Here is a 27,997-nt window from a genome sequence, read left to right on the forward strand (position 1 = left end):
TTTTTGTTTGTAAGAGCATCACGCTTGAAAAAAACAGGCTATTTTACTGGTTATTCTTTAGGAGTGACCCAGGTCATTTCTGGCAAATTACATATCCTTTTATCATAGGAGCCCCTTCGTTTCCAGGGATCAACGTGAAAGGGAACCAAAGTTACCGGAACTCATTTCCAGTCCTCCTCGTGCACCTCCGGAAGGGGGCCTATTCAAAGCACCGAGCTACCGTAGAGATAGGAATAGAGATTCATATATTATTTCCGACTTGGCCTAAATTGCGACCGCGCTTCACTTAAAATGCAAAGTCGGCTGGTCTGCCGCCAACCAGTCCGTGGAGTATGAAGCTGTTGCTTCTGCGGATCGCTCAGCACCGAATTTGGGCTGGATGGGCCGCCGGGAAAACCATTTGACTAGATCGACCTTTGCCGCAGCCTAAGGTGTGTTTGGGGAAGGTGATTTGTTGCTACTCGATGGGCAGTTTTTTTTTAAAGAACTATTACATGACATCAAACCATTTTTTTCATTCCTAGCAATTCCACAGATAAGATTTTCTCAATGACGATCTATCCTTATAAGCAATTTCTAACCCTAACGTTCTGAGCACAATCGAATAACCAGTGGCTTTTCCTTCTCCACCGCGGCTGGGTGTGCTTCCCTTCTTTTTCTCCCCCCCCCCCCTTCTCCCCCTTCCCGATGCGTTGGCGGACAACACTTGGTGGGAACCAGTGGTGGGAACTGTTCATTATATCTGGAGAGCACCAGGTTGGGGGATGTTGATGGCGGAGGAGGGCGGGGGCTGCAGTGTGGGTGGCAGCAAGGACGCAGGAGAATGAAGGAGTTTTAATCTTTTCCCTGCAATCTGTCTTCGCGATCCAATCAAGAACTGCATGGAAAACTCTTGCTTCCCCACGCCTGCGTTTGTGCGAGCGGTGGAGGAGAAAAACCCCGTAAATTCTAATGATGAAGAATCATTCCCTGCGGGGATGGATGGATGGATAGACAGACAAATAGACAGACAGACAGACAGACAGACAGACAGACAGACAGACAGAATGAATGAATGAATGAATGAATGAATGAATGAATGAATGAATGAATGAATGAATGAATCAGAAAGGATTGAATTCCGAAAGGGGATGTGCCCTCACTTAGTGTGGCTTTGTCCTGGGCAAAAGTGTGCGGGGCCGCAGCTTTAGAATCTAATGGAAATCTCCCTCTAAAAGCAGATTGCTTTTCTTCCAGCTTTATAATTGTTTGCATCCTTAGGACATGAAAATTGGATGGCTTTTCGTTTTCTCCTCCCAGTGAAGATAGAATGTCTTTCTCTTAATTTTCTACTTCTATAGAGAGGGGGATATTTCAGAGGAAAGCTACACAAACTGTTTCGTCCGAGGGCGGATGAAGTTCACTTCCTATTTGGATCGGTGGAAGGTGTTGTTCCGCCTTTCGGCTTCGTGTTCTGGAGTAACGTCTCAGGTCTTCATGTTTCTACGGATGCAGAATAAGATTTTTATGGTCCCATTTACTAGTTAGGAACGTTTGGTAAGGTGGAACTTTTGCTTCCCACTTCACGTGGGCAACAGAACCAGAAAGCCTTTCATAAAAAGAAAATCTCTTTCTAAACGCGTAAACGTATATAATCCCAGTCCAGGTTGAATTATTTCCTCTCTTTTTCCAGTCTTTGCTTGGCTGCTACCCAAAATTTTAGCTCATTTAGAATTGGGCTGCCCCAAGCTTCTTTAGGGATCTGTGAAATCAAAATGATTTGCCAGATATTGAAAATACTTGCAAACATTTTAAACATGTTTTAAGTGTTTGCAAGTACTTTCAATATCTGACAAATCATTTTGATTTCACACATAAGTGTCTGTCTGGATGGTCTCTCGTCACAAGAGACCATCCAGACAGAAAGCCCAATATTTTACTGTTGCCTTTGTCTACACAAATACTACATTATATATATATATATATATATATATATATATATATATATATATATATATATATATATATATATATATATATATATATATATATATATATATATATATATATATATATATATATATATATATATATATATATATATATATATATATATATATATATATATACACACACACACACACACACACACACACACGTGTGTGTGTGTGTGTGTGTGTGTATGTATGTACGTATGTATGTATGTATGTAGTATTTGTGTAGACAAAGGCAACAGTAAAATATTGGGCTTTCTGTCTGGATGGTCTCTTGTGACGAGCCGATGGACAGAATGGAAGCAGTTAGCTTCCTCCCATAATTGGGCCATACCAGGGATTGTGACTTTATATATTTATTTATATATATATATATATATATATATATATATATATATATATATATATATATATATATATATATATATATATATATATATATATATATATATATATATATTTCAAAAATAGGGTTTTTGTGAAAAATGCTTTGTTGACATCTCATATGAGTTTAATGTTTTTTTACATGATTCAATAAATACTCTGCAGATGCATTGATTTTAATTTGTAATAGGACATCAATATACAAAGAAAAGTGTTTTGGGGTCCTCCATAGTTTTTGTAAAAGTGGGAAGGAATCCTAGGTGCAAAAAGTTTAAGAAACACTAATTTAAACAATATATTCAGATAATTTAAACATTTAATGAATATTCCTTGTAAGGGTTGATATCTATCTACCTTATTTTCATTTGGCCTACCACTTTTTTCATTTCTCTAGTTGATTTATAGCAATGTTTCTCAATTTTGGTAGTTTGAAGATAAGGGATTTGAACTCCTAGAATTATCCAGACAGCCATGTTGGCTACAGAATTCTGTGAGTTGAAGTCCACACATCTTCAAGTTGCCAAGGTTGCAAAACACTGATTTAAAGTCTCTGAGAACAATATTTTCTAAATTTAGCTTTCTCTTCATGCAACAACTTCTCAACCTACTCTCAAGTTCAACACATGGTTTTAGTGTGGGATGTATTTCTTGCATGCTTCAGTGGGATTTGCTATATAGGGAATCATGGAAAACTAAGCATGGCACTGTGTTGCTTGGAAGCCAACTGTCTCTCATTACTTTCAGGATGCTCACCAGTATGCAGTGCTTTCTCATCAGTCAAGATAAGCGACATGATCCAGTTCTTCTGCCTGATGGTGTGACTGTAGTTCTAGGCAGGGGTCCAGAAACCCTTGTCACTGATAAGAAATGTTCCCGAACTCAAGGTCTGTAAGGTTTTCTCTTTTTTGAAAAGGTATCTGTTAACAAAACATTGCCTTCAGGAGCAGGTTTTTTTCTTACAAATGAAGGCAAATATATGTGTCCCAGGATAATGTTGGGTGATCGACCCAGATCCAACAGTGTTGTCTTCTGACTCTTCAGACTCATACTGGAATCTCTCTTCAAGAAACTTCTCTCTAGTAGAGTGTGTGCTTTGTGTTGTTTTGTGGGTGGTATTTATAAATTTTTTCTACTATCCCAGTTATTTCACTGACTGTCATAACATTTGGTGTGGCTGAAGTTGTGTACCATGTTTTGAATTCTCCCTGTGCAATATTATAATTGGAAAAGAATTGGTATTCTGTATAAACCATGTGAGGAATGTTGAAATTTAGCTAAGATTCAATTATCTGGGCTGTTACAGAAACTTGCATCTTTCCCTATGTTTTACCTTTTAGAAATCCAAAGCTTTAATATTTTTGTGCTCTATTTTTCTTATTTTGGCTATCTTTTCAAATGCAATATAAATTTCATCATTATTAACTAGTTGTTGAAGAGAATGAGAAGATAGAGATAAAACTGAGGTCAGGATTACTAAGGATTCCGAAGTTATGAGGTAAATAACATTTGTTTTGCTCTTGTTCTCTTCCTTTATTCTCTACATTTCTCTTTCCTTTTGTCTATTTCTCTCCCCTCTATTCTTCCCCAACATGCTCACCATTCTTTTCTTTTTTTAAAACATTATCACTCCAGTTCTTTTGGTATTGTCTTATGCACATACCATATTTTTCAGAGTATGACACAAGGTTTTGAAGAGGCAAATTTAAAAAAAAGTAGGGGGATAGAGAGGGAGAGAAAGAGAGAGAAATACAGTAGGTAGGTAGGGAGAGAGAGAGTAGTTAGGTAGGTAGATAAAGGGATAGAGAGAGAGAGAGAGAGAAATACAGTAGGTAGGTAGGGAGAGAGTGTAGGTAGATTGGTAGGTAGAGGGATATAGAGACAGAGAAAGAGATAGATAGAGAGAAATATAGTAGATAGGTAAGAAGAGAGAGAGTAGGTATGTTGGTAAATAGAGGAATAGAGAGAGAAATAGAGAAATAAGTAGATAAGTAGGGAGAGAGAGAAAGTAGGTAGATAGGTAGATAAAGGGATATATATATATATATATATATATATATATATATATATATATATATATATATAGAGAGAGAGAGAGAGAGAGAGAGAGAGAGAGAGAGAGAGAGAGAGAGAGAGAGAGAGAGAGAGAGAGAGAGAGAGGGGGGAGATAGAGAGAGGGATAGAGAGGGATAGAAAAATACAGTAGGTAGGTAGGGAGAGAGAGAGAGTGTGTGTGTGTGTAGAGAGGTAGAGGGAGAGAGAGAGAGAGAGAAAGAGAGAGAGAAATACAGTAGATAGATAGGTGTTTCTGCTGACACAGCACTTGATCAATCTAATTCTCTTCAATCAGATAAAGAGCTTTCCAAAAGGGGGAAAAAAGGTTTTTGCACTCTGCAAACCTTCCAAAAACAGCCCATTTTTTTAAAGGCATGAATAGCCTTGGGGGGGCTTGCAGAGTGCTCCAGGAAGAGGGGGGGAGAAACCAAAGAGAAAACAGGCCCGTTTTTTATCAAAAAAATTGCATACATAGCCTTATGGAGGCTCAGAGTGTTGCTGGGGGAGGCAAAAAACAGCCCGTTTTTTTGCTCGTTGCTGCCCTCCCCAGCCCCCAGGAGCTCTCTGAAAGCTTCCATAAGGCTATGCACGGCCATTTTGGTGAAGGGGCAGGGCTTCGGGAAGCAAAAAAATGCTGTATTCAGTGTATAAGATGCACCCAGATTTTCAGCCTCTTTTGAGGAAAAAAAGGTGTGTCTTATACTCTGAAAAATACGGTATGTTTTCTTTCTGAATTGCTTTATACATTGAACTGCAATTTTGAAAAGTGTCTTGCAGAGTCAAGTCTTGAACGTGGACACACATTCAATTTTGCAGTTACTAAGATTGTTGGATGAGCAGGTACAAAAACAGCTAGTGAAGAGATTGGAGCCTGGAAACCAGGCTTCTCATCAGTCAGCAGAAGTGCTGATTTACCACAGGCCTATTAATTACTTAGAAGGCGAGGGCTGGACAGCACAAGCAAACAACAGCAATCAACATATCTCAATCAACATCTAAAAAGCCACATACAACATGTATTGTAAATACTACACAGAGAACAACACACACTCTGCTGAAAAGAAGTTCCCTGAAGATAGGCTCCAGCATGAGACCAAAATCTCAGAAACCATTGGTCCTGCTGACTGACCCAGTTTGGGCCCTGCAGCTTTATCCTGGGACATGTATATTTCACTTTCATTCATAAAATTATCTTGGTCCAGCTTTGAAGCAGAATATAAGATTACTTGGAACATTTCTGTGAAAGTTGAACTGAATAGTTCTAGAATCAAAAAGCTTTAACCTTGAAATATTTTTCACAAGCCTGAAAATTAACTCCGTCTTCTCTTTTTCTGTTCTCATAGTGGAATTGCTGGCAAATTATGCCTACCGGTCAGTTCGAGTCACACAGGTGAGTTGGGGGAAAATTTGGAGTGTTCTGTTTGATTCCAAAGGGAGCTTTTTGTACAGGAGCGCAGAGACAGTTTCAAAATTAACCACCCATCCTCTGGGTATAAGAGCCAACTGACCAGGCATGACATTCTCATATTATTATGTGTTGGCAGCGAGGTATAAATCCCACATCTGTGGAAGAGATACACCTGCATTGTGGAGACAGCACAACGCTCCAAGAAGGAGAGACTCTGCGCCTGGTAAACGGACTGTATCCTTATTGCATCCGCTTTGAGCAAGATGACAACTCTGCAAAGAAGAACCCACTGGAATTCTTCTGCAGCAAGCAGAATCAGCAGAAGGCAGAAGAAGATGGCAAGGCCCCTACAGTCAAACGTCTCAAGGTTTCCTGTCCTTCTGAAGAAGAGGATGATGATGACTCATTTATAACTGAGAAACTGAAGCAGTTGCAAGAGACAGCAGCACAGGCACAGGCACACTCTTCTCAGAAGCCTGTTTCAAAACTGCCCCCCCAGCCGTCTGATTCCTGGGAGGACCATGGCAAGCTATTGGTCTTCACCAAAAAAGGAATAGTATCGAGTACTAAAGTAAGTCTCCTTGCCTGTTACTTCGAAATTCAGCTTCAAGAATACTGCTTATTCGAGTGTTGCTCAAGAAAAAATAGGACTATTTCTGCATTCTGTCCAGTTCTTTGAACTATAAAATAAAGTTTTATGTAACTGATCCAGAGTTATACAAATCAAATATAAATCTATCTCTAATAACAAAGTAAAAGTTTCTTTTATTTTTGCTCTTTGTTTACAAATGCAGAGGAATAATGCACAGATTACTGCACAAAGTAAACAAAGTATTTATTAATAGACAAAAATATTTGTAGCTAAGATTGAGCATTGGGATTCTTGCTAGCATTGTTACCTAATTGGGTAATGAAATTTGCAGAAGAAAACAACTAAGCTCAGCAAGAACCAAGGACTCCATAAATATTTATTTGCAAGTTCCATTGAGTAAAACAAACCTAGTATCGCTTTTGGGAAAGCACCTTTTATCCAGTGTGTTTCAATTAATTAAATACATACACATACATTTCTGTTGAAGGAAGCTCCAATTTCAATTATTACTACACTGCCATAATTCCAAGAAGTCCAGGGAATTTGTATATTTGGGTGATTGGATGTTGTTAAAAGAATATCTTGCAAGATCTCATAATCACCGAGACTGTCAAGCAATGTCCTGATTTTTCAAAGTCTGGACATTTTGCTTTTTGTCTTCAAAAAGTCTAGCAAACCAGTATGGCATACTGGTTAAAGTAGTGGATTGGTATTCTTGTTTACATTCATACATGAAAGCTCATTGGGTGACTTTGTGCCAGTTGCTGTCTTAGCCCAACCTTTCTCAATAAGAGTTATGTAAAAAATGGAAGAGAAGAACACACTATACTGTATACGCTGCCATAGGATCTTGAATGAAAGATGGGATAAAATGTAATAAATATATGAATAAAAAAATAAGGCAAATAGTGTTGACTATGGGTGGTTGGTGAGTGTGGATGTGAGGCTTTTTTGGTGCTTTTTCACCCAGGTGGCAGGGTTTGACCTGGATGGAACTCTTATCACAACAAAATCTGGAAAAGTGTTTCCTATAAGTCCTGATGATTGGAGGTAAGCACAGAGCTAAGGGATGTAGAAGGCAGAGCAGATTTGTAGACAGCCAGTTAGTTGGCGTGGAAGTTCTTTCTTAGATGAAGAAAGTGAATGCTAGATTTGAAAATCTGCTTTCTTTGAAACCTGTGGAATCTTTCTCAACCCAATGTTACAAAACTACTAAGCAGATGAGGTCTGAGGAAGAAGGGCAGCAGGCTGCCGTATCTTTAGCTCCTTGGAGCAAGGGAAGGGAAAAGGGTGTAGGTCACTGTTCTCCAAACTGATTCCTTTCATATTTTTAACTACAAAAAGAATTTGGGAAGGCTGTTGTAAAGGAAACCCTAATTCTTCATCTGTGTTATTAGTTGAGTCGTTTTTATTAGAAATAAAGTTTTAATTTGCATTTGTTTTGTATTTTTTGTATTTTTAATACTTTCATTTGATTGTGTTGATAATTGGTCACTTTACCAGAGAATATAAATATTAAAGCAGAGCCATTTAAATATCAGGCCACTGAAGTCACGAGTGTTCTGCCAGGAAAAACTGAAAACCTCAGCCAACTTTGACTCCATTGGAAGACCTCATTCTCTACCTCATTCTCTAGCCCTGACCTAACATGCCAGGATTTTCATTAATGTAAATGGAGGAAGAAGGGTATTACATCACCTGGAATTCCTTTAAGTCAGATAGAATATTTTTTAAAAATGGAAAAAAGGAGAATGGGGCTTAGTTATGCTTCCACGAGGAAAGATGAAATACTATAAGAAATACTTAGCGCTTTTGCAGAGTAGAGGACTAAAAGTGAATTTATAGTGCAATTTCTGTGTTAAGAATTACATATTTTTAGTGATAAGAGCATGAGCATATAGACAGCAGCCTTAAAATTTTCCCTTGATTTGCAGGATCCTGTACCCTGAAGTACCTCACAAGCTGAAGCAACTTCAGAGTGAAGGATACAAGGTATGGTCCTTCTTGTCTCAAACCCATTTTCTGTGTTAACCCTTTCTCGCTGTAAGTAATCTCTCATCTTCCCATCTTATCGGCAGCTTGTGATCTTTACCAATCAACTGGGCATTGGCCGTGGGCGTCTTAGGCCTGAAATTTTCAAAGCTAAAGTGGAAGCTGTGATTGAGCGATTGGGTGTCTCGTTGCAGGTGAGTTGCGAGGAGAGGCAGTACCTCGCCCAGGTTGCTCGGCAAAGCGTGCAGGTTGAACAGGGGGGCTTTGAATGCTTATGGCAAAGTCCAGTTAATCTCATGATTTTTTTTTCATTTTCCATTTATTTGGCTGCTCATCTCATCATGACAACTTTAGAGAGCTAACAGCAGTTAAATAACCATTATGCTGCATAATATGACACACAGAATGAAGAAAATGTGAAAGAGAAAATATGGTTTCAGTAAAGATTTGGACCCAGAAGGCAACGATGGAGGAGCATTAAGAGAATGTGTAAAAAGTCTCAAGGGTTTCTACGTTGTAGCACCAAAATTGTAGCAATTTCTAGGAAGAGAGGTTTGCTTTATTCTTTATGTAATGGCGCCTCTCCTAACTTGAGAAAGTAAAGACTCTTGAAATGGATTATTTCAAAAGGAACCTTTGATCAAGCAGGATGGAAACCATTAGAAGCAAAGCAGCATCTGAAAACCTTTAGGCCATGCAAATGGGATTAAGCTGATAATGACCCCTCCCCTTTGTCCGAATGCAGATTCTGACCAATACACAAGTGTGAAGATGCTTCCTTAACTCTTCTGCCCTAGGAGTCAATAAAGCACACGTTCCCATGGCTATCTCTAATTAGACATCAAAGTTATATATTCCACATGGCTACCGTAAACATCCCTCCAGAGATGTTGGGACCTTCAGTCTCCTGGTGACAGGAAACCAGTTGTAAAGTTATAAAACTCAGTTGTTTTAGATGTAGCTAATGATTTAACTCCGAGGCTCCCCTCCTTCCAATTGAATGGCAGTATCACTTTTAGGGATCTGACATGCTGCCGTTCTTTTGAAAAAGGAGAGATTCACCTGTGAAAAAATAGGAAAAGAAATTGCATCATAGTATTTTAACAAGGTTTGCCTGGGTATTGGGAGTGAATTTTTCAATAGGGCAGGGGCCCCTAACATGGTGTTTCTCTACCCATTCATTTTGGGCTGAAGGTAAATGCTTCCAAGCAACTAAGTATTGGGTTTTCCCCCTGTGGATCCTAGAATCCCGGATTTCCTTAATTTCAAAATGTTGTTCGCCTTCTACCATCATAGGAACAGGAGGTGTAGGTGTATGTGGTCTGAGTTGTGAGATTACTTCTCGTTTGAGTAAACTAATGTGGAACACTGGATGGATTTTCCTGAGTGTCTTTGGTAGGAGTAATTCTACTGTTACTGGGTTAATAACTTTGGTGATCGGGAAAGGTCCGATGAAATGTGGTCCTAATTTCTTCGATGGTTGCAACGACTTCAGGAATTTTGTCGATAGGTATACTCTATTTTCAACATGGAAGGGTTTGGGATCTACTCTTTTTTTGTCAGCTTGAGTTTTGAAAGCCTCTCTAGCTTCCTGTAACGCTAATCTAACCACTGGCCATGTGTAGGTTGTCTATCCATTCTTTTAGTGAGGGGATGGTGGGTTCCTCTGTGGGTAGTTCAGGCATGGGGTTGAAATCCTGGCCTGTTGCTACTCTAAAAGGGGTGAACCCAGTGCTTGAGTGCACAGCATTATTGAAGGCCACTTCTGCAAAAGGTAAAAGATCAACCCAGTTGTCCTGTTGAAAATTAAAACATCTTGGGTATTGTTCTAGAACCATGTTCCGATTTTCAGTTTGACCATTGGTGCATGGATGGTGACTGGAGCTCAGTCCTTGGGTGGTGCCCAGTAAGTTTAAGAATGCCTCCCCAAAATTTTGAGGTGAATTGGACCCCTCTGTCAATGATGATTCTCTGCGGGGCTCCATGAAGGCGATAAATGTGTATCTGGAATAACCTGGCTAGACTTTTGGCAGTTGGGATCTTTTGGCACTGTATAAAATATGTCTATTTTGAAAACAAGTCTGTTACAATCCAAATGCCAGTATTCCCTGCGCTTTCTGGTAGTTCGACAATAAAATCCATAGCTATCTCCTTCCAGGGTGCTAAGGGCTCGGCTACCTTCTGTAACAGTCCTGGCATTTTGCCTTGGTGTCTTTTGGCTGCCGCACAAATTGGACAGCTGGCTACATAGCTCTCTATGTCCTTTTTTAGTGATGGGCACCAAAATTTCCTTTTAATTAGATGTAAAGTTTTTACAAAACCAAAGTGTCCTGCTAGTTTGGAGTCGTGGCACCTTTCCATTAAGTACAGTCTTTGGTTGGCTGGAACATACAACCACCCTTCCACTCAAGCTATGTTATCTTTCATCAGACAGCTGTCTTTGTGGCTCACAAACCATTCGTCAGTGGTTAAAGCTTGTTTAAAAGTTTGGGTGGTGTCATTGTTCTCCAGAGTGTCCCATTTTCCCTGGGATCTGGTGGTTACTCTAGCGGCTAGTTGATTGTCTTGTATCATGGGTTTGATTATGTTTATTGTATTGCGGTTTCCTGGATAGTGCATCTGCCAGGAAATTTCCCCCCCGGGAGGTATCTGAGCATAAATTCAAACCTTTTAAAGTACTGAGACCATCGTATTTCTTTTGGAGAGAGTTTCCTTGGGGTCTTTAGAGCTTCTAAATTTTTTATGATCTGTCCAGACTTCAAAAGGGATCTTACTCCCCTCTAGGAAATGTCTCCAGGTTAAAAGAGCCTATCGAACTGCATAAGCCTCTTTCTCCCAAATGGCCCACCTTTGCTCAGATTCATTCAATTTTTTGTAGGATTTGTAGGATTTGTAGGATTTATTATAATTTATAGGCCGCCCTTTTCCCTGAGGGGACTCAGGGCGGCTTACAAAAACACGGGAAAGGGGGTACAAAGACAAAAAGCATAAGACAATACATAATATTAAAAAATAGAGCACAACATTCATTCATCATTCGGGAGGGGACGAACTAAGATTTTTATCCCCAGGCCTGACGGGATAGCCAGATCTTAAGGGCCGTGCGGAAGGCCTGGGCGGTGGTGAGGGTGCGGATCTCCACGGGGAGATTGTTCCATAGCATCGGAGCTGCAACTGAGAAGGCTCTCCTCCGCGTAGTCGCCAGTCGGCACTGACTGGCGGATGGAATTCGGAGGAGGCCTACCCTGTGCGATCTGATGGGACGCAGGGAGGTAATTGGCAGAAGGCGGTCTCTCAAATAGCCAGATCCACTACCATGGAGCGCTTTGTGAGTGGTAAGTAGGACCTTGAAGTGCACCCGGAGACCAACAGGTAGCCAGCGCAGCTCACGGAGGATCGGTGTTATGTGGGCGAACCGTGGTGCGCCCACGATCACTCGCGCGGCCGCATTCTGGACTAGCTGAAGTCGCCGGATGCTCTTCAAGGGCAGCCCCATGTAGAGCACGTTGCAGTATTCCAGCCTAGAGATCACAAGGGCTCGAGTGACTGTTGTGAGGGCCTCCCGGTTCAGGTAGGGCCGCAACTGGCGCATCAGGCGAACCTGAGCAAATGCCCCCCTGGTCACAGCTGACAAATGATGGTCGAAACTCAGCTGTGGGTCCAGGAGGACTCCCAAGTTGCGGACCCTGTCTGAGGGGTATAAATTTTGTCCCCCCAGCCTGATTGATGGAACATTAACCAAATTATTGGGAGGAAAACACAACAGCCACTCGGTCTTTTCCGGGTTGAGCACCAGTTTGTTAGCTCTCATCCAGTCTTTGACAGCCTCAAGGCCTTGGTTCATCACTTCCACCGCTTCATTGAGTTGGCACGGGGCGGACAGATACAACTGCGTATCGTCCGCATATTGGTGGTATTTTATCCCGTGCCTCCGAATGATCTCGCCCAGCGGTTTCATGTATATGTTAAATAGTAGGGGGGATAAGACCGAACCCTGCGGCACCCCACAAGTAAGGGGCCTCGGGGACGATCTCTGCCCCCCCACCAACACCGACTGCGACCTGTCCGAGAGGTAGGAGGAGAACCACTGCAAAACAGTGCCGCCCACCCCCACCTCCCGCAGTCGTCGCAGAAGGATACCATGGTCGATGGTATCGAAAGCCGCTGAGAGGTCAAGGAGAACCAGGATGGATGCATGGCCTCCATCTCTGGCTCTCCAGAGATCATCGGTCAATGCGACCAAAGCATTGACCGATGCTTTGGTCGTGTAAGTGCATGGTTGTAATTGGTCTTCCTCATTTTTCTGAAGTAAGATGGCTCCTATCGCCACATTGCTAGCATCTGCTTGTATGATGAACGGTTTCTCTGTGCCAGGTGCTTTGGATCGGTTATGCTGAAAACAGCCTTTTAAGTTTTTCAAATGTCGTTTGGCATTCCATTGTCCAGTTCAAAGGCTGCTTCGGTTTCGGGTTTCCCGCTCCCTTCGTTTTTAAGAGCTTGGTGGAGAGCAATTTGGACGAAAGCGGGGATAAACTGCCGGTAAAAGTTTGCAAATCCCAGGAAGCTTTGCAACTGGATGGTTCCCAGTCAAGTACCGAGTGGACTTTCGAAGGATCCATTTCTATGCTCTGGTGTGAAATGCGGTATCCTAAGTAATCAATTTTTTCTTGGTGAAATTCGCATTTGGAGAGTTTAGCATAAAGTTTTGCAGAGCAAATTTTGTTCAGAATCGCCCAGACTAGTTTTACATGTTCTGCCTTGGTCTCAGAATATAATATAATGTCATCAATATAGACTATGCAGCCCTTATATAGATGCTCCCACAACACTTTGTTTATTAATTGAATAAATACTGCAGGGGCCCCTTGTAGCCCAAATGGTAGCATTTTGAATTGATAGCATCCAAGAGGGGTGTTAAATGCTATTTTCCATTCATCTCCCTCCTTAATCCTGTTACAGTAGCAAGCCTCCCTTAAATCCAGCTTTGAAAAAATTCTTCCTTTGGCTAGGTATACTAGCATATCCTTCATGAGTGGGAGAGGATATACATTTGCCATACTGATTGAATTTAAATTTCTAAAATCAACACATAAGCATTTGGAGCCATCTTTTTTTTCTCTCGAAACAACACCGGGGCTGCAACTTTTGGTCAGGCTGGTTCAATGAAACCCCTTGCTAGGTTTTTTTCAATGAATGCCCTCAGTTCTTCCAACTCCCTTGGAGTCATGCTATACATCTTGGGTTTAGGGAGTTTATCCCACATGGCTACCATAAACATCCCTCCAGAGATGTTGGGACCTTCAGTCTCCCGGTGACAAGAAACCAGTTGTAAAGTTGTAAAACTCAGTTGTTTCAGATGCAGCTAATGATTTATGTATAATACTAATGAATGGTAGTATCACTTTTAGGGATCTGACACTTTCTAATTAAGAATTCAAGCAGCAGATTATGACATTTCCATTGCATTGTCTCATTTGCTGTCCTTTTTTAGATGGGTTGAATTTGCAATTCCATCATTCCTAATATTTGGCATGGAACTCTAGGGAACTCTATTCTATTTCAGAGAAAATTTAAAGGTAATAAGTAACCATTATCCTGTAGCTAATTTTGTTATGTTTTATTTTGCATGTTATTCATATCTCTGTCAGATGCTTCTCTTCCATTTTATATTTTAATAGTATGGTTTTTATTTTGTTATTAAGATGTCTTGTGGGTCCATTAGGATTTAAAGGAAAACTATACCACAAGTAGCACGTAGGTTTTTATGTAGAATTGTTTTTGGCAAATTGGGGAAGGTTTCTTATCTCTCCAAGCTATGTTCCCCTACAGCCTTTCTTTTGGTTGCAATAAATAAATAAATAAATAATAAATAAATAAATAAATAAATAAATAGAAAAAAGAAAGAGAAAGAAAGAAAGAAAGAAAGAAAGAAAGAAAGAAAGAAAGAAAGAAAGAAGAAAATAATTATAGCCATTGACCCTTAGTTAAAATGAATGGCCGCTTTGCTCCTTCTCTTCAAAAGTTGTATCTGTTTGCTGCTTGTGCACTTGTAATCTCTTACAGTTGCTACAGATACATTGTCATTTTGAAGTCATAAAAGATGAATCAGGCGTCCCAAATGGATAATCTTGCAGAAATGTTCCAACTCCTCATTCATCTATGTTCACCTGTGAGGAATTGAGTGAAATTCATTAATTGGGAGTAGACTAGTAACTATTAAATAATTATTTATATAATTATAATTAATGAATAATTATTATAATATTGGGAGTAGAGCAGTAATTATTAAATAATTATTTATATAATTATAATTAATGAATAACTATTGTAAGATTCAACTCAGATCATGGACTGGGACCTAAATGGTAATTGCTAAAAGTAAGAATCCGCTTCTGAGGGAAGGATGGAATCCAGACCCAACTGGAATATTCACTTTTATTACATCCCTTTCTCCGCAGGTCTTTGTGGCAACTCATTCAGGAATGTACCGCAAACCTGTCCTTGGCATGTGGGATTATCTGTGCAAAAAGGTACTAAAAGAGGGTGTGTGTATGAAAAGGGCTGGGAAGGAGCAAAATCATAGTTTGCTATTCCATGTCTGGATTTTCCCTTTCTCTCTCTCTCTCCCCTTTCTTCAAGGCAAATGGTGGCTTAGAAGTGTCTTTGCAAGAAAGTGTCTATGTAGGAGGTGAGTCAAGCATAAAGGAAGCAATAGCAATAGCACCATAGACTTATAAACCATCCTGTAGTGCTTTATAGCACTCTCTGAGTGGTTTACAATGTTAGCGTATTGCCCCCAGTAATCTGGGTCATCATTTTACTGACCTCAGAAGAATGGTAGGCTGAGTCAACTTTGTGTCTGTCAGGATCAAACTTCTGGCTGTGGGCAGAGTTAGCCGGTAGTACTACATTCTAACCATATGCCACCAGGATGAGTTCCGCCACCAGGAAGGCCATTTGATATAACAATAGAGAGTAGATTTGACTCACTCTCAGAAAGTACTTATCCTGGCCAATGATACTTTCTAAGCCTTCAAAATCAAAGCCCAGTTTTTAAATTTATTACTGATATCCAAGTGATCAGTTTCCCATTTCATGGCAATGGGTGTGTTCATATCTTTCTTCTGTTTCATAGATGCTGCTGGACGTCCAGCAAACTGGGCCCCTGGACAGAAGAAGAAAGATTTTTCTTGCAGTGACCGTCTGGTAAGAGAGAAAACTTACTCCTTCTTATGTCTTACAGTATTTCTTGTCTCGGGATTAATCATATTGAACTTCTGGGATGAAAATATAAATAATTTGAAAACATCCATATCCCTTGCTGTTTCTTTTGTCTTTAATCCAATTTTCAAGATGATTAATAAGTCTCTAGTTGTCTATATAATAGTTTGACACAAGCACTATGTGTGCAGAATTCTGTGTGACAATGGGTTTGCCTTGCAACTTTCAGTCTGATTCAGAGTTTATGAATTTATTTTTTTCTCCTCTGAGGTAAACCCAACATTTCAAAAATATTTCAAAAATCGGTAGCCTATTTTTCTAACCATGTTAGGTACTTTTTAATATTTTTCTTACTTAGTTACTAAAATATTTTTACCTCCCTCACTTAATTTTCCCCTCTTTAAATATCTAATATATCATATAAATAAATAGGAAAACTTAGCCAGAATTATATATCTGGTCACTTCTTTGAATGTAAGAATTGCCAAAGTTCAAAATAATTATGCTAAATTATAGAAGTCATAATTAACCTAAACAGGGCTGTAACATTATGTTTCTTGGGGCAGACAAAGATGATTAAAGGTCTAGGAAGGATTTGGCAGTCTAAGCAGTGAAAAATAGGAATTTGTAGGGGTTTATTGTTGAGAAAAAAAATGCAGAAAAGTTGCAGGGATATGCAATTCTCCACAGTCAGAGCTAGCATTGCATCGGCATAGAATATAAGCTACGAGTTGGTAGTCTTCACATCTTCATCATTCCTTCCAATTTACTCATTTTCATGTATAAACAGGAATCCTGTGACTTTGGGGGTGCTCAGATTTGTAATTCAGCAATAGTCAGCAAGACCCACAGGTTCTCCCAGCACTGCTTTAAGAGCTACAGTAATTATTTTCTGTATCAAAAATTATAAACTTCTGAAATTGAAAAAAAAAAAAAAGCTTTAGCTTTATATCCAGTAAGAAATTTGGCAGCCAGACTGAACCTTTTTCTTTTAAACTAAAACACATGAAGAATGGCTGCAGGATTTGGGTTTGGCTAGTCTAAAGAAAAGAAGAATTAGGGAGATATGATAGTAGTATTGCTGTACTAGAGGAGCTGCCACAAAGAAAAGGGGGTCAAATTATTCTCCAGAGGACAGGTCAAGAAAAAATGGTTGGAAACTAATAAAAAAGAGAAGTAACCTGAAATTAAAGAGAAACTTCCTAACGGTGAGGACAATTAATCAGTGGAACATCTTACCTTCAGAAATCGTGGACGCTCCATCACTGGAGATTTTTAAGAAGATACTAGACACTCACATCTGAAATGGTATAGGTTCTCCTGCTTGAGCAGGGGGCTGGACTAGAAGACCTCCAAGGTCCCTTCCAGATTCTATTCTATTCCTGCTCCAAAACAAGCTATTATCTCTTAGTTTGTAAACAAGAAAGAAAACGTATCAGTAGTGAAATCTCCAAGGGTGAAAGATTATATGCTTTATCTCAGTTTTGGTCCCACATTCAGATTTCCAGCAAACTTAGAAACATGACGCAAATTGAACAGAATCAGAGGTAAACTGGATAGATCTGAGCACACATATCTTCAGGAGACCAGAAAAACATTTTCATCTGCTTCCTCCACATTAAAAGCTATCCTGTTTATTCACACAGTTTGCTTTGAATGCTGGCCTTCCCTTCTACACTCCTGAAGAATATTTCCTGGGTTGGAAACAGGCACCATTTGCACTCCCCGACTTTGATCCTGTGAGTCACTTCTCTGTCTCTCTCTTTTTAAAAAAACAACAACCCACCAGCTTCTCTTCCAGCATTTATTTATTTATTTGTATCAATATTGTTTATATTATGTATTGTTTTATCATAAAAAGTAAAATAATATGGGGTGCTATTCCTTCATCTGGTGACCATTGTGAGGATTGTACTTCCAAAACACTGGAAAGAAAATGGGATGCCGACTGTTGAAGAATGGATTTTGGAACTGACTGAATTAGCAGAGAATGGCGAAATTAACTGCCTTGATTAGAGATAATGGACTAGGCAGCTTTATAAGAGACTGGAAACCGTTTGCGGACTTTTTATGATCATATGACATCATCAAGCGGTTTTCTTGGCAAAAAGCAGTTGCCATTATCTTTTGGCATGTTCAGCAAGAGGTTGAAGATAATTAAAATATTGACTGGATCAAGACTGCCTAGCTTTTTGTCACTGTAACTTGAGATCATCTAGAAAGTGCACCAGGTTAAAATAATGAGTTGTTGAAAACAACAACTACAAATGCTGTCTCTTTCACAAACTAGCCATTATTTTAAGCTATGTTCGTTTACGTTCTCATTACATTAGTACTCTTGAAAAATGTGTGGTTTTTCACATTACTGATAAGTAAGATCTAACAAGCTGCAAAACTAGGAGAACAGGTAAAAAAATTAAGCACATTCAAGATTTGCAGAGCACATCCAGAATTCAAGTTTGTATTCTAGTATTAAAACACTGATTTTCTCTTTAACCCCTAATTTAGCGAGCATTGGACCCTAAAGCTGAACTGTATGATCCACCCAGTGCCTCCTTGATCTCATCCTCCTCAGAGCTGGTTATAGCTGTTGGCTTCCCTGCTGGTGAGTGATGATCTTTGCAACCTCAGCATTCATGCAGTGTCATCTTCAAATATTAAGGTTAATGGGAGAACAGTAGTAATGCAATACATGAAGTCTTCAAGGCCTGAGCTTCTCTGAGCTTTTGGTCTTGTCATCTGCCAGGAGATTTCCATAGGGCTCGAGTGGTGAGCCCAGAACTAGTTTCACTCACAACCATTCGATGAGCCATGTTGGCACAGTGTTTAGAATGCCAACTGCTGTTTGGCAGTTTGATTCTCAACGGCTCAACATTAACTCAGCCTTCCATCCTTCCGAGGTGCAGTAAAATGAGGACCCAGATTGTTTGGGGGTCAATATGCTGATTCTGTGCACTACTTAGAAAGTGCTATAAAGAACTGTGAAGTGGTATATAAGCCTAAGTGTAATTGCTAGTTGTATACGTTTGTCTAATAAGTGGTTGATTAGTATAGAGTGCACTATGAAGTCTAGAATTTAGTTAATGACCAAATAGTTCATTTAATCATGAGTTAATGTGTAAAGAAACCTTTCAATCTCATTTCAAGAAAATGAGATAATCTGTACCTCAGAAGAGGTTTGTGTTGTAGAAGAGGAATATTCTGAAAAACACATTTCCTTTTCAGTCTTGATGTCTAAGAAATGAAGATTATGCAGTGATCCTGTTTCAAAAGAGAAACAGTGATTGGAACTGATCTATTGGCAAGTTCCAGGAAAATTCATATTTAATTTAAGAAATTCTATGATGAGTCCCACATTCAGTCTGAATCCTGTTTTCCAGTGTCAATCTGGAATGTCACACAGCCCTACCAGATAAGAGAATATTTGTAGCTCAGGGTTGAAGTGAGGGTCTTTGGTGCTCTCCGAGCTTGGTTGTTTTCTTGCAGACATTACCTGAGCTAAATAACATTGTCATTGCTAATAGAGAGTAGGCTTTGCTCTCATTTTACATTCTAGTGGTTTGCCCTGTTAGTTTTAGTAGGAGTGGTGGTTTGGTTGGGCTGTTTATTGTTAGCTTGTTTGGCAATTCCATAATTGGGATATTGTTTGCTTCTTGATTGTTGGCTAGTTAGTCTTGGTGTTAACTGTTGCTAATGAGGGTGTTGATTGCTGGTGTGGAGGTGTTAGGGGAATTTTGGTTCCCCCTTTGGCTTGTTGATTGTCTCTTTTTAATGATATATTGATGTTGTTGATGTCTATTAATGACCAATTTGCCATTGTCAAGCTTCTTGGAATTCTCCAGTTTTTGGATTTGGTTTGGTCAAATGTAGTCCCAGTTGAAACTGGTTAAGTCTGTCCAAGTGTTGTGAAATTAAGGAATTTTTATCGTGCCTTTTGACTACTAGTTGTGAATGTTGCAAGGAACATGGATGCTATTTTTTAAAAATGTATGCACGTATTAAGGCATGTATTGATGATGTTCCTTGAGTTCTGTTGACTTTTAGAAATCTCTGCTATACCCCACTGTTCATACTTCCTCTATCTTTTCCTGCCCACTCCAGCTGGCAAATCAACTTTTTTGAAGAGACATTTAGTCTCAGTTGGATATGCGTATGTCAACCAGGTAAGCAATGAGAGATTAAAACTCTTCTCGTCCTGCTTTATTGCTTGCTTCGTTCCTTTATATCTTGCCTTTCTCCCTTTAAGGACACCCTTGGTTCATGGAAGAAATGTGTGGCATTGTGTGAAACATCATTGCAAGCAGGAAAGAGTGTAGTAGTGGATAATACCAACCCAGAACTGGAATCGAGACGCAGGTAAGGTTCATCCCTTAAGTTTAGTAGATAATGTCTAAGCTGCAAGCCCAAAGATAGAAAATAATCAGATAAATTGAGAAATTAAAATGCTGTTCCCTTATCTAGGTACACTGAATGTGCTAAGAAGGCCAGCGTTCCCTGCCGCTGCTTTCTTTTTACTGCCTCACTGGAACAAGCCAAGCATAACAACAGAGTAAGTACTTTGGATCATTGTTTCTCAATCTCAGCTATTTTAAGATGGGTGGACTTCAATTCCTAGTCAACCAGCTCAGTCTAGTGGTGGAGGCACCGCCAGAAACCAGCAAGCTGCAAGTTCTGGTCCTCCTTTAAGTATAAAAGACAGTTGGGTGATTTTGGGCTAGTTACTCTGTCTGAGTTCAACTTGCCACACAGAGTTTTAAAAGGTAAAATAGGAAAAAGAAGGAGTATTAGGCTTGTTCACCATCTTTCATAATAATTAATCTTGAACTGTGAAAATAATAAAGGCAGAATTTCAAAAAGTCCATCCATTTTAAAGTTGTTGAGATTAAGGAACACTGCCTTATACCATGATATACCTTCTTCACTTGGGAAAGCAAATTTCTTTGAATCCAGTCCCCATCCCCACTCCCCCTTTTGAGGACTTGCAAACTTTCCTCCTTTTCTCTTATAATCCAACAAGGAATGTAATTCTGGAACCATTGGCACAGGGCAGTACCAAATGTCAGTTGGACTGCATTTCTCTAAGTCCTATGGATGAGTCACTGATGGGTTATATTCATGTCCAATCTGCCCTGAGACTTGAGGTTAAAGTTGAGGTCACTCCCCTCTGCTTCCTCTGCATGGCTCCAGTTTAATTGGTCAGTGTTCCAAAGAAGAACCTGGGAAGGAAGGGTATAGGAAAGACAACACCCCAAACCCCAGGACCCTGACTGACCCAATAGCCATTAAATCTAGCTCAGGACCCTAGCAAAGCACTCTTAACAAGGGTGAGAAGTAATTCATCCCACAGGAGTTCGAGAAATGCAGTTCAGGTAAGACCAACTGACATTCTCTGAAGTAGCCTGTGGGAGGAGTCACTGATGGGACATGTCCAAGTTTGATGTTCATGAGAGGGAATCACTGGGCCTGAGCCCCTCAAGTGTCCAGCATTCCCTGCAGTACCCTCCTACCAAAAGAGGCCTCAGCTGAAATGTAAGTGTCCAGCCGATAGTGTCTGATGAAAGGCAAGGGCGAAGCCCAAGTGGCTGCCCTACAATATCCTCGATGGGCGCCTGGGTCAACCAGGCTGCAGACATGGCTGCACTTCTAGTGGAGTGCGCTGTGATGCCAACCGGCACCGGAAGGCTTCGTGCCTCATATGCTCTAGTGATAATCCATCTGCCTAATCCATCTGCCGATGGTAGCTGGTGACACCCTAGCCCCTAGGGTGGAGGGCTGGAAGGAGACAAAGATCGCCTCCAACTTCTTGAAGTGTGTTTCAGATAAATACACAGTGCTTTCTCAAGGCCAGGCGATGCCAGGACCATTCCCTCTCCTTGGAGGGCACCAGACAGAAGTCCGGGAGAACCACCACCTGAGGCCTATGGAAAGGAGAGTTAATCTAGGGCAAGAAGGAGGGATCAAGCCTAAGAACGACCCTGTTGTCATGAAATTTGCATAGGTCAGCCCTAGATGACAGGGCATTGAGTTCTGATACGTGTCTGGCGAAATTAATCGCCATCAGAAAAACAACCTTAAGGGTGAGGAACTGAAGACTTATTGTCCTCAAAGGCTCAAATGGAGCCTTGGTCTGTACCTGGAACACCCTGGGTAGGTCCCATGTAGGAAACCGGTGAACCACGGGTGGCCTAAGATTAGCCGCCCCTCTAAGAAACCTCAATGCCTGGGTGCTGCGCTAGGGAATGAGAGCCCCCCAGGGACTGTAGCAATACTGCAACATGCTTCCTGAGGATGTTGTGGGATAGACTCTTCTCAAGACCATCCTAAAGGAACACCAGCACCTGCGTTGTCAAAGCCAGATCCATCTCTGTGGACCGGCACCAGGACACAAAAGAGGACTAAGTCGCATTGTTAATGCGGGTGATATATTGCCTACGGGATGCCTCAATGGTCTTGATCACTCTGGCCAAGAATTGGGCCGCCCTCAATTGCTCCCGCTCAAGTGCCAAGCAGTCAATTGAAGCCACTTGGGCTCCGGATGAACTAGGTTCCCTTGATGCAGAGCCACCTTCCCTCCCCCCTCCCCCCCATGGAATCCTTCAATGGGGAAGAACCAACAGCCCCACCAGGTCAGCAAACCAAGATCGCCAGGGCCAATATGGTGCTACAAGGATCACCTCTGCCCTCTCTAACACTAATTTCCTGAGAACCCCGGGAATGAGAGGGAGAGGGGGAAAGGCGTAGAGGAGACCCGCTGGCAATCTGCAATGCAAGATGTCAATGGCTACTGCCCCTCGAGCTGGGAACTGTGAGATGAAGTTCCGGACCTGGGAGTTGGACGGGGTAGCAAAGAGATCCACTGCTGGCCAACCGAACCTCCAACAAATGTTGTTGAAAATGCTGGGATGTAACTGCCATTCTCCGTGGTCCACCGTCTTCCTGCTGAGCCAGTTTGCCTGCTGGTTCTCCACCCAGAGATATGTTCCACTTGTATCGACACAAGATGCCATTCCACCCAGTTTCCCAGTTGCACTGCCTCATCTCAAAGTACAAGCAAGTGAGTGCCCCTTTGTTTGTTGACATGGGCCTTGGCAGCAACCTTGTCCATCAGGGCCAGGACATGTTGATGGCTGACCCTCGCCCTGAGCTCCAGCCAATTTATGTTTTTTCGCAGGTCCATGGGTATCCACCAGTCTTGGGCTATCTGGGATTCCAGGTGAGCTCCCCAACTTAAAAGACTCACATCTGTCATCAGGACCAACCTGTCTGGCTCCCTGAACAGGGAGCTCCTGGCAGCGCTGGGGACACCAATGGAAGGGCAGAAAAACCTGGGGCGGCACAAGAATCTTGTAGAAGGCATCACTGGTTCTGTCCCTCTGGTGGGGAAGTAGTAACCATTGCAGCTCCCTGGCGCAGAGGCCCATGGTACAATCATGATGCACGAGATAAACTTTCCCAGGAGCCGAGAGAGAAGAATTACAGGAACAGAGCATGCCTTGCAAATCTGTTTAATCAACCCCAGAATACTGTCCCTACAGTCCTGAGAAAGGAACACCTCACACTCCACTATGTCAATGACAGCCCCTAAATGCTGAAGTCTAGTGGTGGGGTCCAGATAACTCTTCACAAAATTGATCGAGAACTCCAGGGTCTGCAAGGTGTTAATCGTGCGACCCAGATCTTCCTTAACCAGGTCCGAAGTCACTGCCTGGATGAGGATATCATCCAGTAGCACTATAAGTGGACCGGAACAGAGCAGAGATGACCCATGGCCACCGCCAGGACCTTGGTGAAGGTTCTGGGAGCTGACGTCAAGCCAAAAGGGAGAGCCCTGTATTGATAATGGATCCCCTTATAGGAAAACCTAAGGAACGTATGGTGTTCTGGGAATATCATGATATGGAGGTATGCCTCCGTGATGTCAATGGATGCCAGGAAGTCCCCTTGTCTAATCCCCTCAAAGATGGACTTTAGGGACACCATCTTAAACTTATGATATACTAACCTAGTATTCAACACCTTCAAATCCAGGATCACTCTCCAACTCCCTGAACTTTTGGGAACTACGAACAAGTTAGAATAAAACCCTAACCTCTTCTCTCCCTCTGGAACCAGCTCCACCACTTGGATATCCATCAGATACTGAATAGCCTTGTGCATGAGCTTACGTTTTACCTGGTTCCTAGAGGAAGAAAAGAGATGGAATCTATTCGGAGGATGGGAGCGGAACTCTAACCTCAACCAAACCTAACAGTCTGAAGGACCCAGGATCAGTGGTGGTGCAGTTCCAGGGATCTGAAAACAAGGTAAGGCAGCCGCCATTCGGGTGATCTGATCCAAATCACTTGTTTCTGTGGTAGGGACGGCCACCCGCCCCCTCGAAAGCAATTTACTGGGCTGCTAGTACCTGTCCCTGTCCCTAGAGTATTGTCTGTCCTCTTGCCTTGAGTATCTGGGGAAGAATATCTCTGTTGTTGGAAGTGTTGGCCAGGAAGCCGGTATGGAGGCCTCCTTGGATAAGGGGCTGGACACTGATCAGAGAGCTTGGCCATGGAAGGGAGGATCCTGCACTTATTTTTATCTTCCACTAGAATAGGATCAAGGTAAGCACCAATTTGTCTCCGGCATACTCAGCCGCTGCCAGGTTCCACTTTGATCTGGCATCTGCCTGCAGCAACCAGAGAAGATGTCTGGATGCCACTGAAGAGGACAGGGCTCTAGAGGAGTACTTAACTGCATCCAGCGTGGTGCCTGCTGAAAACTGGGTAGCCACCATCAGCTTCTTAATGTCCTGCAGCAGCCGCACATCAGAGGATGTGCGCCTCTCAAAATGGCCACCTTCAACAAAATGGCGACCGCCAACCATGCGATCCGATGCTTCCAAGTGAGCTCTGCCGAGCTGCTCCTCCAGGAGCCTCTTTTCTGATCTAGCAACACCCCCCCCCGATGGAATAGGGGGATTGTGGCTCCCAGCGCCCCTTGGCGCCTGGCCTGGAGCCCCACAACCGCCCAGCAGTACGGTAGAGCCTCACAAAGTAGCAAAGCACAGCTTATGCAAGAAACAAACACACACACACACAGACGCTAGGAGAGGAGGAGGAAAGGAAGGAGAAAAGAAGGAAAAAAACAAACACTCAAGTCCAATTTGAAGCAAAAACAGTACTGATTCGGGCCGAGACTGAGATTAAATTGGAGCCATGCAGAGGAAGTAGAGGGGAGTGGCCTCAACTTTAACCTCAGTCTCAGGGCAGATTGGATATGAGAATAACCCATCAATGACTCCCCACACAGGCTACTTCGGAGAACTGTGTATAAATTGTGGCATTTCAGAAATAGATGAGGTGCAAGTACAGATTAGAAATGTGCCACTGTTCAGATTTGAAGAAGGTGCTTCAAGAGACTTTGACAGATAGCATGGGTGTACCCAGCACATCTTTTCAATATTATTATTATTTTTTTGCTATAAATCACACTTTTGCTTAAAGATGAATGTAGCATTGGTAGCTTGCAGTTTCTTCTAGTACAAGTATTCTGTCTTTGAAGGTGAAAGATCTGATTCTCTAGTCTTAATAAGACCTGACAAAGCCCTTCCTAAAAATTATTTATCCCACAAGCCAAATTAGTATCTGGGTTCTCTGTAGATAAGTGATATTCTGTTGTCCCTCTCCATATGTACAAGAACTTCTTGATTTAAAATATTCCAATAAAGAAGATGTACTGCCCTTAAAAACTTAACTGAACTTCCTGCACATCCTAACCCTTGCTGTATCTCCCTTGCACCTTCTCCCAGCCTCCCCTCCCCTCCCTTGTACATCCTCTTGATCCCTCCTTGACCCTTGTCAACCTCTCTTGCACCCTCCCCTGCCCAGCAGCAGCTACTTACCTGTATGTGAGCCACTTAGGGCTTGCATCTTCCCACTGATTTGGGTTATGAAAAGCCGGCAGGAAGTTGCCCTTGTTAACAGTGGCAACTGATATTATTATCACTAAAAAATGTCATGGCACTTTTCAAGCGCATCGCTTAGCAGTGGAAATTCTGATCCCAATTGTCATTGGAATTTGAGGACTACAGGTAGACTTTGACTTACAACTGTTCATTTAGCAACCTTTTGAAGTTATGTTACTGAAAAAAGTGACTTATGGCCATTTTTCATATTCACGACCATTGCAGCACCCCCATAGTCATGTGATTAGAATTTGGATGTGTGGCAATTGATCCGTATTTATGAATGTTGCAGTATCCTGGGATCATGTGTTCATGTTTTGCGCAAAATCAATGGGGAAGTTAGATTACCTTAACAACCTTGTTACTAACTTAACAGTGGTGATTCTGCAAGGTTGTAAAATGGAGCAAAATTCATTTAATCACTTTCTCACTTAGCAACAGAAAACGGGCTCAGTTGTGGTCATAAGCTAAGGATTCCCTATACTGTATTTGTTTTAAAAATTAAGTATTGTCCAATTTATTTTCCCCATCGCTATCCCCTGCTGACTAGAACCCTTTTTCCTTTTTAGTTCCGAGAGATGACAGAGAAAGACCATGTGCCAGTCAACAACATTGTATTGAATACCTATAAGTAAGTTTCTGAAAATCTGAAAAGAGTGAACTGGAATGGAAAATTAGTCCTTCCTGGGCATCTATTCTTCCCAGAGTAGTTAAGTTACTTTTGTTGGAGATTTAGAAGAGTTAGCTAATTATTTCCAAAGCTGAATTCAAAAAGCTAATTTTCAGTGCTAAGTTACTGATAAGCTTGCCCTGCCAAATATAATCAATGAGTAAAATTCCTCCTTTTCTTTATTTGTCTATAAAGAAATAAAACGTGCATATCTGTAAGCTTCAAGTGGGTGAAATTGGAAAGTGTAGGGCAACAATTGTTCAACTAAGTCAGGGGTGTCAAACTCAAGGCCTGTGAGCCAGATCCATCCCACGGGTGCTTAAATCTGGCCCATTTTTGGCCTCCCCAGCCTCCAGTAGCACTCTGCTGGCCAAAAATATGCTGCATGGGGACCTGCTGCTGGAGGCTGGGGAGGCTGAAAATGGGCCACATGGGAGTTTTGCAAGGCCTCTGCATGGCCCGATTTTGCCCGAATGCTGCAGAAGCCAAAAATAAGGCACAGGGGGGGCGGGCTGTATGGCTCAGCCACACACCATTTGGCTAACAAAGTGCTGCAGAAGACCATCCAGGCTGAAAATTGAGTGTGGGGGGGGGCATGCATGGCCCCTCTGCACCCTTTTTGGCTGGCAGGGTGCTGGAGGCATCGGTCGTCTCTCCACAATGCTGGCCCATGGAGAACTACAATGCTGATCCAGCCCTCAAAGAGATCATTTGACACCGCTGAACTAAGGCAATTCTAATGGGCCAATATACAAGAATGCCAGAATCCATGATCCCCATGATAATGAAATTTGGGGAAGTTGGAATCCCTTCAGTGCTATGCCTTCCAATTATACTTCCATGAACCTACAGGTTGTGTTATGCAAGGAAAGATGGGAAAGACATACCCCACCTTGTTTCCTGTGTCCCTCTGGTCTCTATGGCCAACCAGCCATTGGCTGCTTTGCAACTGAGGTCAAAAATTACATTCTCTCTAACAGTGATGGCTGGTGAGGAAAGACAAGGGAACAGCTTCAGTGTTTGTTGGAGAGATAGGATTCACTAGGGGGAGGGGAAGTGTTGCCTTAGGTGCACTAGCTGTTGATAGGTAAGCCTCTTACTCCTGGAAGGAGGGGGCCATTTGGGACACACTGGAATGAGAAGTAGGGGTGCAGTTTTCCTCACAGTTCCTGGCTCCCTTTGTTCCACCTCCCACCTGCAGGGACGAGATAGAAGAGACTTGACTGGGCCTCCTGTGAAGGGGGGGGGGGTTGATGCAAACCTGTCATTATTTACATCTGGAAAGAATAATTACCCAATAGGTCATGGGGTTGTCACCATCGACTTGCTTTCTTCAGGCAGCTTTCTTGGGCACTTTCCATCCTTGCAAAAATCCAATAGCATGGTTAAACAAAGCTCTGCAAATATCCCCAACCCTGGGGACTACTTAATGATTATTTTTCTTTTTGACAGGAGTAAGTATGTGGAGCCATCCCTCGAGGAGGGTTTCTCTGAAATTCTCAAGATTAATTTTGTGCCTCAGTTTACAGACTCCAAATTGGAATCACTTTACCGGCAGTTTTCAGAAGGATAAACCAACAACGTAATATTGAACATGATTGTTTTACTGTCCTGCCTTTGCCAGAGAAGGCACATTTATGGAGTGCCTAAGTTCTCTCTGCTGGTCAAACTTTGTAACTGGCGCAAACTTTAAAGGGGGCAGAGACATTCCTATGATGACTTTTTTCCAGAAGATATGTGAAATAAAATTTTGCAAGTCAAA

General features: G+C 41.8%; 1 protein-coding gene across 4 annotated transcripts; it reads left to right on the plus strand.

The window, feature by feature from the left end:
* Nucleotides 1-5: 5 nt before the first annotated feature.
* Nucleotides 6-27,997, plus strand: PNKP (polynucleotide kinase 3'-phosphatase). Of its 4 annotated transcripts, XR_015696454.1 has the most exons (18): nucleotides 1,414-1,536; nucleotides 3,102-3,241; nucleotides 5,753-5,799; nucleotides 5,954-6,388; nucleotides 7,380-7,459; nucleotides 8,344-8,401; nucleotides 8,488-8,595; nucleotides 14,860-14,931; nucleotides 15,041-15,089; nucleotides 15,537-15,607; nucleotides 17,269-17,361; nucleotides 18,131-18,227; nucleotides 19,724-19,785; nucleotides 19,869-19,978; nucleotides 20,084-20,171; nucleotides 23,735-23,925; nucleotides 26,135-26,196; nucleotides 27,688-27,752. XR_015696454.1 is itself a non-coding variant. In XM_014065495.2 (17 exons), the coding sequence occupies exons 2-17, from the start codon at nucleotides 3,103-3,105 to the stop codon at nucleotides 27,806-27,808; spliced, it is 1,692 nt and encodes a 563-aa protein (XP_013920970.2). In that variant the 5' UTR covers nucleotides 6-431; nucleotide 3,102; the 3' UTR covers nucleotides 27,809-27,997. The 4 variants fall into 4 exon arrangements, 3 of the variants coding, with proteins under 3 accessions (XP_013920970.2, XP_087569801.1, XP_013920962.2); XM_014065495.2 differs by lacking the exons at nucleotides 1,414-1,536; nucleotides 23,735-23,925 and adding an exon at nucleotides 6-431 and having other exon boundaries at nucleotides 27,688-27,997; XM_087713675.1 differs by lacking the exon at nucleotides 23,735-23,925 and having other exon boundaries at nucleotides 1,387-1,470; nucleotides 27,688-27,997.

The sequence above is a fragment of the Thamnophis sirtalis genome, unplaced genomic scaffold (genome assembly GCF_051295495.1).
Source record: "Thamnophis sirtalis isolate CommonGarterSnake01/CBP01778 unplaced genomic scaffold, rThaSir2_p1.2 scaffold_4, whole genome shotgun sequence".
Classification (NCBI taxonomy): domain Eukaryota; kingdom Metazoa; phylum Chordata; class Lepidosauria; order Squamata; family Natricidae; genus Thamnophis; species Thamnophis sirtalis.

Excerpts from the sequence above, each read along its gene's own strand:
- PNKP (XM_014065495.2), top strand. The coding sequence starts at position 3,103 with ATGCTCACCAGTATGCAGTGCTTTCTCATCAGTCAAGATAAGCGACAT. Across the intron at positions 18,228-19,723 it reads AGCTGTTGGCTTCCCTGCTG|CTGGCAAATCAACTTTTTTG; the intron begins GTGAGTGATGAT and ends TGCCCACTCCAG. Across the intron at positions 26,197-27,687 it reads ATTGTATTGAATACCTATAA|GAGTAAGTATGTGGAGCCAT; the intron begins GTAAGTTTCTGA and ends TCTTTTTGACAG.